General features: G+C 36.5%; 1 protein-coding gene across 1 annotated transcript; it reads left to right on the top strand.

The window, feature by feature from the left end:
* The first annotated feature begins 6,789 nt into the window (after positions 1 to 6,789).
* On the top strand, positions 6,790 to 10,585 carry LOC131046561 (cation/calcium exchanger 3). The gene is made up of 2 exons (XM_057980322.2): positions 6,790 to 7,473; positions 7,929 to 10,585. The coding sequence occupies exon 2, from the start codon at positions 8,159 to 8,161 to the stop codon at positions 10,295 to 10,297; it is 2,139 nt and encodes a 712-aa protein (XP_057836305.2). The 5' UTR covers positions 6,790 to 7,473; positions 7,929 to 8,158; the 3' UTR covers positions 10,298 to 10,585.
* The last annotated feature ends 3,736 nt before the right edge of the window (positions 10,586 to 14,321 follow it).

Here is a 14,321-nt window from a genome sequence, read left to right as displayed (position 1 = left end):
ACATCCCAAATAGATAAACTAGCTAGATCAACTCATTGCAAACACCAGAACACAAGAACAACTCTCTGCAACACCAAAACACAGGATGTGTTGACATCAATGACAACAACATATTCTAGCAGCAACAATATCCAACAACTATTTGGCTAAAAAAACTTGTTATGTTGATTGTGTTATGTTCTTGATGGTTGGCGCAATATTTGGAGGTTGTGTCAAGTTCGATTTGGGTCCTATTGTAGCTTGTGGGAATCTACATTGAAATATTTCACTTAGTAGATATATTTTTGGGCTGACTGATTTTGTGCTACACATTTCTTCTATTGTGGCTGACTTTGAAGGATGCACACTAATGTGTATGTTGGTTGGAGCTATTTAGAAAGATGTGATATGATGTTTTTAGGTCCTCTCTATCTCCTAGATAGGACCACATTCACCACAATATGTTTTGGTGGTCGACTTGATAGGACCTATACTTGTCCTCTTTTTTGGCTGACCTAAATAATATTTACAAAGAAGAGGAAGGTATATATAGAAGACCAAATAGATTATGATGGTGTGGATGTTTGTGTGGATCAATGTCTGTTTGTTGCGCCTACACTATTATATTTTTTGTATAGTTAGTGGTGTGAAGTTGTGGTAGAAGATATGAGTGGTGATTGCAATGAATTTGGTTGCTTAAGATAGAGATTCAAGGAAAACTTTATAATTGGATATTATTGGAGGCAGTGTTGTTGAAGGCCTTTTCATTCTTGATTCATAAGTTCATGTGTGTTTCTTAGACATACTGGATCTTCTAGAAACTTTTTTATCTTTCCCTAAGGTAGTGGGTCTTAACCTACAAGTCTTTTATATTTTTCCCTAGGATAGTGCATCTTAGCATGCATGTCCTTTTGGGGAGATGTGTGCTTCCTTGGTAGTGGGAATAATTTTTTTTTGCAATCATTTCATAAATAGTGTGTTGAATCTCACCATGGTTTTTCATATTTGGGTTTTCCACATAAATCTAGTGTTCTCTTGTGCATGGTGATTTATTGTTTTGTCTTTTCATTATTTTTTATAAGGTTAAGATTAAGACGACAGTAATTTGTGAAATAAATTTCAAGTATTTTCTCTAGACTGATTCATCCCCCCTCTCAGTCTTAAGCTGTGTTCAACAACCTTCATCCTTATGTTTTTAGGGCATGTGTGAGATAATTGAGAGTGTTTGAAGTCCTAGGAGGGCATGAGAGAATCTATATGAAATTATACATATTTGATCAATTCTCTTTCTCTCCCCTACTATGATTAAGGCTTAGAGTTCAGGGTTTACAATTGATGATGGATAGTTGAGGTTTTACCTTTCACTCCCTCTCTACTGATACTTCCCCCCCCTCTCTCTCCCCCTCTCTCTCTCTATACCCTCTAACTATCTCCCAACCTCTCTTCTTCTCCTCCTCTCTACCTCACCTTCCATCCTTACCCCCATCTATATTCCTACCTCCCTCCCTCTCCATTCTCTCAATCACTACCTCTCCCTCCACCCTCTCTCTCTCCCCACCCCTAGGTCTCTCCCTCCTTCCATAATTACCTCTTTTCCTCTCCCTCGCTATCTCATACCCACCTCTCTCTCCCCCTATATCTCTCTCACCTCTATGTCTCCCCTAAGTCTCTCATCCCTCTCTACCTAAACTCTATCTCTCTGACCTCTATCTCTCTCCCTCTACTTATTTTCCACCCTCTTCACCTCTCTCCCTACCTTCTTACCCCTGTTTCTCTCTTTGTGAACTTATCTCTCATTTTCTTCTCTCTCCCTCACTTCTCTACCTCTCCCCTCTCTAGCTCTCTTAGTCACTCACTTTCTACCTTTCCCTCCCTCCTTAGCCCTCTTTTTCTCTTTCTTCTCTCTCTCCTCTTCTCTCTCCCTCCCCTCTCTAGGTCACCACCTCTCCCTCCCTTGTATAGGGTTTAAGTAATAGGGTGTAGGATATAGGGTTTAGGGTACATAGGGTTGAGGGGTATTGCCCATATTTATATTTCTCTCCATCTCCCCCCCTCTTTTCTCTCTCCCCTCTCTAGGTCTCTCCCTCACTTTCTTCCCCTCCTCCTCTCTATCTTGCCCCCCCTCCTTACCCCCATATCCATCTCCCTCCCCCCTCTCTCTCATTCTCTCTATCCACCTCTATCTATCCCACACCTCTCTCTCCCCATACAGTTCTCTCACCTCTCTCTCCCCCTCTAGGCATCTCACCTCTCTATCTATCCCCTCTCTGGTTCTCTTCCTTCCTATCTACTTCTCTCCATCCCTCCTTGTCTCCCTTTAGAATAAAAAGGAGAAGAGATGGCTAAGGAGGAAGATGAGGGATAGGTAGATAGGGAGTGACTTAGAGACCTAGAGAGGGGAGAGGTAGAGAGGTGAGAGAAATAAGAGAGGGAGAGAGAAAGGGAAATATTAGTAGAGAGTTAAGGACACATAGAGGGAGTGAAGGTGAAACCTCAACAATCCATCATCAATCATAAACCCTAAAATATAAGCCTTAATCAAAGTGGGAAAGAGAGAGAGAGAAGGAGAAAGAGAATTGATCCAATGTAGACAATTTGGTTCTAGCATTATGTTAGTGCATTTTAATTTGGTGCTAGCATTATGTTAGTGCATTTTCATTTGGTGCTAGCTAGTTGGTGCTTGCGTTTTAAAACTTTATTTTCATATAGCACTCGCCAAACATTTTAAATTGACTAAGCCTAAGGCTTGGTCATTTTTGAGCCATATGACAAGTGCCAAATTTGGAGAGCACCAACTTTGGCTAGTGCCAAATGCTCCAGTGAGGGCCAAAAAGTAAAGTGACATCTTTTTGATCCCCCATCTTGTTGCACTTACCCTACATATTGTTTTCTCTTTTTTGGAGAGGTATTTTCTCCCACTAGGTTTTTCTCCTTTACTCTTATTATGAGTGATCTTTGTTTGTAAATGGGTAGTGGATCAAGACTTATTTTCAAAGCCCATACTTTATTTTAGCTTTTGTGTGTAGTATTCCTAAGTTGCAATTAAAGTGGATGTTGATGTGAAATTATATTCACATTATCATAAGTTTTGGATTAAGGCAAAAATAGGTTTTGAAGGGGCCTTGAAACCCTCTACATAGAAGATTCTAAAAGGATCAGAATTAAAGCATTAGATAGTCCAAAAAAAAATAGGCTGCAAAAGATAGGATAATTCAAAGAGCAACCAAGAAACCAACAAGCGCCCAAACAGGCAGACAAAACCAGCAAAAAACTAGAACACAAAACATAGAACCACAGAAACATAGAAACACAAAAAAGACAACACAATTACATGAGGCTCTTAAGGGTCTCAACAACCTCAACCTCCAACTGGCTCATCTTGTCAGTAGCCATCCACATCTCTTTGTAATCCTCGCTCTGAGTCATAGCTTTTTTCTTCATGTTGCCCTAGGTCCACGTACAAGGGCCTTGACCAACTCGAGTCTTCTCATTATCATCACCAATATTGATCAAAACTTTCTCCTGTTGCACAATGTCAAGATTATTCACCATTGCATGCATGGCATCCACTGTCTGTTTGACAATCTTGTGATTGTTGGTCATAATTGTGATGAGAGTGGCTTGAATTCTCTTATAGTTCTCTTCTACATTATCATAAGTTTCTTAGGGAGCTATTTTTCTATTTTTAGTTTGTGAATCTTATGATATGTGTCATCAGATTTCTTTTCCCATTTTGTCTATTCTTGACAAATACAGATGTATATATTCTTATATTTTTAACTTATATATAATAAATGAATAAATTCACCAAATTCATTTATTTGCATAGATTTTTTCTCTAGTTTTTTATTTTTGTGAGGCAAGTCTCTTTTATAGTAGAACTATTATGGTGATCCTAGCTCATATGGAGCTACCTATAAGCTCTAACAATCCTATTTATAAACATCCTACCCACCTCTAGGTGTTGGAGTTTACTCATGGTTAGGATTTCATGAAAAGGGAAGTGTTTGAGCATGATAGTATCCAAAATGAATAAATGGTCAAAAACCATGTATGTCTGTATGTGTGTGTGTGTGTGTGTGCTAAAAAATTATGCAAATTACTATAATTGTATGTTATCATAAACATAAAACATACTTAAAAGAATTTATTTATGACTTAATTTTTATGAATTTAAGAAATTAATTTTGTCATCATCATCATCATCATCATCATCACACACACACACACACAGATATATATATATATATATATATATATATATATATATATATATATATACACATACAATTTAATTTATTCCCACTAATAAATAATCTCTTTATTTATCTTTAATATTATCTATAATTAAATTAGCAATTGCACCTTGGTGTGTAATGGATATGCCAAAGAGGTGTGGAGGGTCAATTAGGGAACAATTTGGTCTATTTTTTTATGCATTTGTGAAATTTGTAAGGTCAATTGGTAGGGCCTTTAGAAGATTACAATGTTTGTGCAATAAAGGTATCAATGCAGAAGTGATAGCTTCAAATCAAATATGCATCCACTTTTAGGGATCCAAACATGACTAAAATAAAGCCTCTAAGTAGGAAGATAATTGATTGTTACATTAGCAACAAGTTCATGTTATTTTTGCAATAGTGTTAGAGGGAGAGAGAGGGGGGGGGGGAGATATAAAGAGGGAGAGTTAGAGAGGTGAAGAGTGAGAGGGAGAGAGCTAAGGATGTAGATATGGAGATAAAGATGGAATTGGATAAGGAGATGGATATGGAGAGGAGAGGGATAAACATAGATGGAAAAGATAAATATATAGAGGGAGAGAGGGGGAGATAAAAAGATAAAGATAGAGATAAGAAGTGATATAGAGAGAGTTAGAGGAGAGATAAAGTGATAACAAGATAGAAGTAGATGAAGAGATGAAATAAGAAATATGGAGAGATAGATATAAAGAGGCAAAGAGATATAGATTTAGAGATCTAGGAAGAGGGAGAGGTATATAGATGGATGGATAAAGAGAGACATGTGTAGACATGGAGAGGGGAGAGGAAGATAGAGATAGAGATGAAGATAGATCAAGAGAGGAAGAGGGATACAAATCAAAAGAGAAATAGAGAGAGGTAGAGGGAGATATAGATATAGAGAGAGATAGAGAGGAAGAGATAGGGAGATAAAGAGGAAGAGGGAGAGGAATAGAGATGGATGGATAAAGGGAGATATGTCTAGACTTGAAGAGGGAAGAGAGGGAGATATTAAAGTTAGAGATGAAGATAGAGAAAGAGATGAAGAGGGAGACAAATAGATAAGGAGATAGAGAGAGGTAGAATCTCATAGTGCAATGGTTAAGTTGTGGCATTGTTGATCTCGCGACCAAGGTTTAAACCCTCACTAGGCCATTGTGATCATCAGCTTGTGTCCTCACTAATCCTATATGCTCGTGTGTTTGAACCTTAGAAGAATCAAAATTAAAATTGGGTTCATCTCACAGTGCAATGGCTAAGTTGTGGCATTGTTGATGTTGCCACCAAGGTTTTAACCCTCACCAGGCCATTGTGATCATGAGCTTGTGCCCTCACTAATCCTGTATGCCCGCGTGTTTGAACCTTAGCATTGTGGCATTGTTGATGTTGCCACCAAGGTTTAAACCCTCACTAGGCCATTGTGATCATGAGCTTGTGCCCTCACTAATCTTGTATGCTCGCGTGTTTGAACCTTAGCATTGATAGTGTCGACATTCGTGCCTAGGTGACTTTAGCAAGTATTCATGCTTGTGATTGTATGGTCCATACTGTGATTAAAAGTTTGGATTGTTATATATGTTCAATTCAAGGATGAGGTCCCTTGATTTTACCCTCACCTAGTCTGGACTAGGCTAAAAAGCTCACATTTACTAATAAAAAATAAATTAAAATACAACTAATTCTTTCATTTAAAAAAAAATTCTTCTCTTTTTTGAAATTGAAGACATAATATCCTAATAAAAGAAGATAATATTAAAACACATTCTTATGAAAATGATAGATTTTAATTTAAATTATATAAAAATAAATTTTAAACCTTAATGAAAATTTTTAATAACTTTTGATTAGTATTTCTAATTTCATAAAAAGAAGTAAATAATTAAGATAAATTACTTTTTGCTATCCCAAGTAGGAGTATTTCAAGATGTCAGAGCAATGCACTCAACAAGATTTGATCCTTGGTGGGCTCATTAAGAACCATTCAAATTCACCAACAAATCAAGGACCCATCTAAGAGAATAAGAATTAGAATAAAAGTAATTTTCAAAAGATAGAATAATCTAATAAAAAAATCCTACCAAAAGAAGATAGTAAGAAAATGGACTCTTTTTAGAGTTGATCACAAAAAGTATATTATCCATTTCATATAACACTATAACAATATTATATTTTTTCAATTCTTTATCATAAAATAGTTTGTTTTTAAATAAAAATAAATAGACCATTAAAATTACTTTTGTCATGCATCTTTCTCCTCAATTATAGACTGTTAATTAAAATAGATCATCCATTTCGTATAAAAAGAACCTTACAGATAACCTTACAAAAAATTGTATTAAAATAAAACCTTAAATTATACATATAAAGAACATTAAATACATTATTATGTGTACAACTGATCACCAAATCTCTTAAATCTAATTTATCAAAAAAAGATATTATTATTTTTTTATTATTATCATTTTTTAAAGAAGTGGAAAATTTTCAATGATTGTGTTACAACCGTCCCTGAGTCGGTAGAAAGACTCCACAAACTTTAGTTCTACTTGGTGACAGTTGCCACAATTCTTGCACTTTAATTAATAAAAATATAAAAAATTAAAGAGCCAAAAAATGAAATTGCAAACTAAAAGACTTTCAAATCCCAAACTGATATTTTCTATTCAACTGCAGTAGCAATCGCACAGCAGTTAAATTCTGGTCTGGTGTCAGATTCATTTCCCACATCTGAAGAAAAAACAAATGCCAGCAGTTGGGTAGTTTTTTGTCAAGCATAATTCTCAAAAGAGTATTCCTTAATCTTATGGCAGATTTATCTGCTTATGAGAAATAAATCTGAATCGTCTCTGAAAGCTTTGCACGAATTGCTCTGTAACTAGAAGCAGAAAACTTCTAGTCCCTTTATGCTTCACTTTCTGTCAGCTGCCCTCGAATCATGTAAGTGCAGCTCTCCGATTTGATGATTGTTACTAGACGCCAAATGCGTGAGAATATAGATTGCCGGCCGGCCATTTGCAGAGCTTTCGGTAAAATTGTCGCTTTCCGCAAACAAGTGTTTCTCAGCTCTGAAGTATCGAATCAGCATCAAATTGCAAAGGCAAGGAAAGAAAAGATCGGTAGCTGAGGAATGGGACAATCTGCGACAAATTTTGGCTTCTTATTGCCGTGAATAGCTTCTGGTCTGTAGATGGAGGATTGATGCAGAGTGTTTAGAGTATATGGGGTTGTGCAAATGAAGCTGAGCCGTTGAATGCAGGTGCAATTTTGAATTTTTGAAGCAATTCTGGCATAGATTTAAGTTTTAGATTTCTGAGTATTTCTAAGGAAGTGTTGAGTAGTTTGGCTTTTAATTGTTTGGGCTTAAGGCTGAGGACAAATGGTAGATTTTTGGTTTATTTGAATGATTTCTGTAAGGAATTAAGGTCGAGTAGCACGGGAGAAGCCGAATGTTTCGTTGTTGAAATTGAGTCTTCGAATCTTTTGGCATAAAGCTGAGCTGCAATGTCAAAGATTGGGAGGTTGCTTGTGTGTTTTTGATAGAAATAGGAGGTTTTAAGGTAGAAATCCGCGAGGGAAAGGCGGTAATTCATGTTTGTGCTGAAACTGAACAGAAAAGGGCAGGGGATAAAATAGTTTGGCTTTCATTATTTTTGGCAAAAGACTGAGTATTAAGCTAAATTTTGGGGATAATTTGTATGTTTTTTTGTAAAGAGTGGCGCAGTTGAAAGATTTCAAGGCAGAATTCTGCAAAGTAAACTTTCTGTTTGAAATTTCGTGCTGAAATCAACAGAAAGGGGTGTTGTTCATGTATTCTTCTGTCGTAATAAGTATGTCTTAAATGACGAAACCTTGGCTAGATCATGATTTAAAAGCTTGATGGAGCAGACCATGGTTTTGGTTGAAGAACAACGAAGAATTTATATGCTATAAAACCCTGAAGCATGGCAATGGACGGCGTTAGAAATTGGAGCAAGAGATTGCGACTGATTTTTAACCTAGTCTTTGTTATTCTATTGTTTTTCTTCTTCTTCAACCAAACTAAGCCTATCTCTCCTCTTAACCTTAGAAGGATAATTTCTACATCCTCGTACCGTTGGAGCTTCCATACTTCCAGGTCCAATTTCAGGCTGCAAGGTTATCAGAAGAAAAATACTAAGTCCAGTCAAGTAGAAAGAATTCTATCAGAAAATTCCTCAGAAATCAGGCATATGGTGGCAGTGAGCCCTATGGAACAAGGTTATCAGAAGGAAAACACTGATTTCAGTCAAGTAGAAAGAATTATATCAGAAAATTCGTCAGAAATCAGGCATTTTGTGGCAGCGACTCCAATGGAACAAGGCCAACATCATAAACTTGCCGAAAGTCCGAACCTCGTGGTGCCGGCTTCGGAAGATGAAGAGGATGATAATTTTTGTAGTGGTGTGAAACGGCACTTGAATTATGGGAGTGAGTGTGAATACATCAAGGCAAAAGATCATTGCAGTTCTGGAGGGTTTATTGAGTACATCGAGTTCTTCTACTGTACATGTGGAAAAGTCCCTGTTTTGGGGTACATAGTGCTAGGGTTGTGGCTAGTGGCATTGTTCTATATGCTGGGAAATACTGCCACAGATTTCTTTTGTTGTTCTTTAGAGATGCTAGCAAGTCTGCTGAAATTGGCACCGACAGTTGCAGGAGCCACACTTCTTCCTCTTGGAAATGGTGCTCCTGATGTGTTTGCTAGCGTTGCAGCCTTTTTAGGGGCAGATTCTGGGCAAATAGGCATGAACAGTGTTCTAGGAGGTGCTGTTTTTGTTACCTGTGTTGTTGTTGGATCGATCTGTCTCTTTGTGGATGATACTGGGGTGTCCATTGATCACTTTTGCTTTGTCAGAGATATTTCTTTCTTTCTCTTTACTCTTGCTTCACTATATGTGATTTTGACTGTTGGTAAGATCAATCTGTGGGGAGCAGTGGGGTTTGTTTCCATATATTTTGTATATGTTTTTTCTATTGCTGTGAAGGAGGTCTTGAGGAAGAGAAGCAAAAAAAGTGATTTTGAGTCAATGACACCCTTGTACCCTGTCCTTGAAAGCATTTATGTTGAAGACAATAGTTTTCGTCAACCCCTTTTGGATCCAGAATCAGATACAAGTTTGGCTGGTGATTCAGAGTTCTTTCCTGTACCCACATCTGCACCACAATGGATGTGCACAAAAAATGTTTCTGTTTATGCAGATCAGGCATTGGTTAAGTCAGGGGAGGCTCCATGGCCTTTATGGGGTTGGAATGAAGGAATCAAGACAAGCAAGTCATGCTGTAGATTTTTCTTATTTCTTTTGGAGATGCCACTCCTCTTACCAAGGCGTTTGACAATTCCCATAGTTGATGAGAACCGGTGGTCAAGGGGTTTTGCAATTGCAAGTGCTATACTAGCGCCAACTCTTTTGGCATTTCTTTGGAATTTTCAAGAGATCAACTCTATCAGAATTGGCAGATATGTGTACTTTATTGGTGTAATTTTGGGTGCTTCATTAGGAACCCTGGCTTTCTATATAACCAAGGTGGAGCATCCACCCCGCAAATTTTTGTTTCCATGGGTTGCAGGAGGTTTCTTAATGAGCATTGTGTGGTTTTATGTGATTGCTAATGAGCTGGTGGCTTTGTTGGTTGCCTTCGGGACGATTCTGGGCATAAGCCCTTCACTTCTAGGTCTCACAGTTCTAGCTTGGGGTAACTCTATGGGTGATCTGATGTCTAACATTGCATTGGCATTAAACGGTAGCAGTGGAGTGCAGATTGCATTGTCAGGTTGCTATGCAGGGCCTATGTTTAATACATTAGCTGGATTAGGGTTGTCTTTGGTATTGGGAGCTTGGAAAAATCAGCCTTTTTATATAATTCCAGAGGATCCTAGTCTTATTTACACATTAGGTTTTCTCACAGCTGCTCTTCTATGGGTACTGGTAGTTTTGCCAAGCAATAATATGCATCCAAGCAAACTGCTAGGAATTGGCCTTCTGACATTATACTTATTATTTTTGCTATTCAGGTTGGGGGAATATTTTGGATTCCTTTCCATGGGTGATGGCATGTATTAGAACCCAAATAAAACAATTAAGCCTTTCTGAACCAGTACTAACATGGAAGGACTAGTACCAGGCACGCCTTCTCTTTCCATGACCAAAATGTTGGCTGAATTGTAATATATGCTTAAAAAGCATGACCTCAAGTTTCCATGGCTAGAGAAATAGCAGTGTTCCTTTATACGTCGCCTCCATATTGTATATATACAGGTGCACCTTTTTATAGTGTTGATTTTCTATACAAGAAAACTGTTCTAGATAACAAGAAATATTCAAATTTTTTATTTTGGAGATTTGTTCTCATACCGGCTAGAAAATGTTGAGACTGTTAGATTGTGCAGCTTCAGGATATGTAAGTATGGAAATAGCTCTGCAGACAATCATTGATGAGTATGTGCTTTCTTATAATGGCTTTACATGATCTGATCATCTTGCCTGATTTTTCAAAATAGTATAATTTATCATCAGAATGTCCCTTTGATTAATATGAGCTTCAGAGACATTTGTATGTAAATATTTCTTATAAGTTAGTCATTAGCGTCCTTGATTTCTTTTAGCTTTATCCATGTTTTTAACCGAGTGTTTGCAGGAATCCATCCAGGTTTCTGTAGAGTGGTTATAACATACGAAGCATTCCTCTGTCTATGATTTCTTCATATATATGAAACCTTCTAAAATTTGATTTCCCTGGTTTGATTAGTTAGGCATTTGATTCTGGAATCTAAACTGCATTTAATGAACACAGAAATAAACAGATTTTGCCACTGTAAGTGATGTATCTCCATATTTAATCACCCAAGGAGTAGACTGGCAACTTGGAGCTTAGCCAATTATTTTTGTTCAACATATTGTCGCTATGCATATATATTGTCCAAAATGGGTTAGACAATAGAATATATTTGTGGCATCTAGGTTGGAATCCTACATACGCTGTTTTCTGCTTTCTGCTTCTGACCCATTTCAGCATCTTGTCTCTATTCTGGAATTGCATTATTCACCCAAGTTGGTTTGTATTTCTTGGACCTTATCATGCCTTTAACCGTGGGCGGTATTATATACACTAATTTAGATTGTGTAAGCTGCAGTTAAAACACAAAATGAAAGATAGGATGCGGACCTTAAAAAGTTGTAGTTACAATGTTTTTTAATTTGGATGGGCGGAGGCTGTTGGACCTAGATAGGACTCTCCAAATAAACGGATTTTGAGGAATCATTTGGCCCAATCGTACTTAGTGTCTCCTAGAATATGTGGAATTCCTTTTTAACCTAGAGTGAGTGGGACCGAAAACTTCATTGGGATATTGTACTGCAAATCACATCAAATAGACGTCACAAACACTACAGCCTGTCATGGGACAATCATGTAATGCTGACAGTGCCTACAATTTGCACAACTTAGTGCAATTCAACTCAGATTGATTTGGATCAATTTATGATCGTTTTAGGGTGTGTGCGCTATTTCAAGGTTATTTCTGATCAGTATATATTAGCTTAATAGCTTAGAATTTAGTGGTGTAGCCTTAAGTCAATGGGTTTGCTTAATGGGTTTGCTTAATATGTTTGGATGCTTGTCTGCTCATAATAAGAGACCAATGAATAGCTTATGGCCTTTGTGGCATCTAGGTTGTGTGATTAAGGCTTATCTAATTAAATATATATAATCAGGTGATTAAAGGAGAGATGAAAATAAATAATTAATTAATATAAATGGAAAATTGTACATAATTTGATAGTGAAAATGGTTCTAATATTGATATAAGTGTAAATTTAATGTCTTCAAATTTATAAAAGTAGGTGTAGCGTCGTAAATTGTATCCCTATACAATTCCATACTCACTTAGGCCTCACTTGAGCATTGTGGCCTTTTGTGCTATGACCATGTTTGATTTTGCTCACATAAGTTTCAATTGGTCATCCCCATCTTCTACCTTGTTGTCTAGTCCTTATTCAGCCTTGATAGGCTAGACAAGGGGACCCAAAACATCGTTGTCTTTGGACAATGGCACCCTAAGCACCCTTGTCCAAGCTAAAGGGGCCCAATTTTGGACCCTTCAATTGTCGAAAAATGTTGGTGGAAATTCCTTTTTCGTGTCAGTGTGCTTCATGATTTCAAACATGTTTCATGAGGTGAGGTATAAAAGCAAGCCTTACCCCCTCATTTGAGACATCTATCTTACATCTCTCCATTAAGTTTTCCACTCAATTATATGAATTCAAGTGAGCAATCAATCAAGCATTTATTAAGGCAATGAAGGAGAAGTCAAGCATTCAGATTTCAAACATTCAAGATGGCATCCATGATCAAGTTCTTATGAAGACATTTTTCCATTCCTACATGACAACGTCAATCTTTTCATGAAGACTTCAAAGAAAGACTCATGAAGGTATAACATTTCAATTTTAGATCTAGCCTTTGACTTTTTAGGCATGCTTTCCATTTTAATTTCAATTCAGTTATAGGGTTAATTCCAAATGTGGGGTTTGACCTAGGTAATCCCATATCAACCCAACAACATTTTTCCTTCTACTGTAAGCAGGTGACAAATTCGGGAGACAACAAATATAGATTCAAGAAGAGCAGACAGAGATGCATAGAATCAACTTTTACAAAGGTAGAAATTGGAGGACAAGGTCACCCCAAGAGCCATTGTTCAACACTTTTCTAACAAAACTTTAGGGAAATATTCAAAACAACATCTTGATTTTGAAAAAATATCTTTGTACTCGGTATTCGAGGCCATGGACAAGGTCGCCCCAAGCACCATTGTCCAACATTTTCGAGCCCATATTTCAAACATAGGTTCATCTTTGCTTCCTATTTCTAGATCTATACTTTATGTTTGCATGTTTGATCTAAGACTATTTGTGCATGTTGATTATTATCAATTTCACATCTCTAGCCTTAGATATTGCTTTCAATTTATATTTAAACATAGTTCATATTCAACTCCAATTCAAGGAGTGCTGAATTCACCTTATGCTTAGTCCTTTTGAATCATATTTGAGATTGAGCCAAGTGGATCCATTCTCCTTCCAAATTTTATCATTAGAGATAGGTTTAATTCCTATTTTGCATGCATAAACTTGTGAACCCTACTTCTCATCATTACACTAGGTATTAGAGTGGTGAATTGTTTGGGAATTTAAACATTCATTTGTGATCATGCAAGGATGAGTATAACTATTAGGAAGACATTTATAATTGTGAACTTGTCTTGTACCCATGAACTTGTTCTATGTAATATGTAGGCTTTTGGTATCAACTTTGTTAGGTGTATCTTGATTTCGTTTGTACTTTCTAATATATGTGAACATAAAATATTATAAATAATTTTGTGAGGCTGTCAATATATCATAAGAGGATATGTTCTTCTAGGTCAATCTTCATGAATCTATATGGTCAATAATAAAAAACAACACTCTTTAACCATGAAAATGCTCTTAGAATACTTGTGTAGACATTTATTTATTTTAGAACACCAATTAAATTATACAAATGAATGATTTCTCCTTATGTACTATGTGATAATAATGAATGCATGTAATGTCCATAAATACAAGGACAGAGAAATTTATTGTGCAAATTTGTAATAAGCTAACCCAAGGCAAGGAGGATAAAGGTGGAAAGTTAGTAATACTTGAGTTTAGTTTTTATTAATTTATGTGAGATGGGTCTATAATAGAGAGGATAACCCTATGACTAATAACTAGTCGTGGTACCAAAAAAGGGCTAGATCTTGGTGGTCGACATATGCATGAAAATGAGTGAATGTAAGAGTGATAAAAAATTGGATTTGGCAAAAGTGTATGGATGTGTAAACATGTGATAGGGGATAAGGGGCAAATGCATAAAAAAAATGTGTAATAAAGTATGTGCATAACATAAGGCAAGAGACTCAACTTTGCATAAAATTGTATCATTTGTACATATGTATATATATCAAAGCACTTCCCAAAATATACACAAATCAAATGGGAAATGGCATAGGTATGCAAATTTTACCCTTATATTATCTAACTAAATTTTTTAATATGAGTA

This window comes from Cryptomeria japonica, chromosome 3 (assembly GCF_030272615.1).
Source record: "Cryptomeria japonica chromosome 3, Sugi_1.0, whole genome shotgun sequence".
Classification (NCBI taxonomy): Eukaryota; Viridiplantae; Streptophyta; class Pinopsida; order Cupressales; family Cupressaceae; genus Cryptomeria; species Cryptomeria japonica.
This window is presented reverse-complemented; position numbering and strand designations above follow the sequence as displayed.

Excerpts from the sequence above, each read along its gene's own strand:
- LOC131046561 (XM_057980322.2), top strand. The coding sequence starts at position 8,159 with ATGGCAATGGACGGCGTTAGAAATTGGAGCAAGAGATTGCGACTGATT.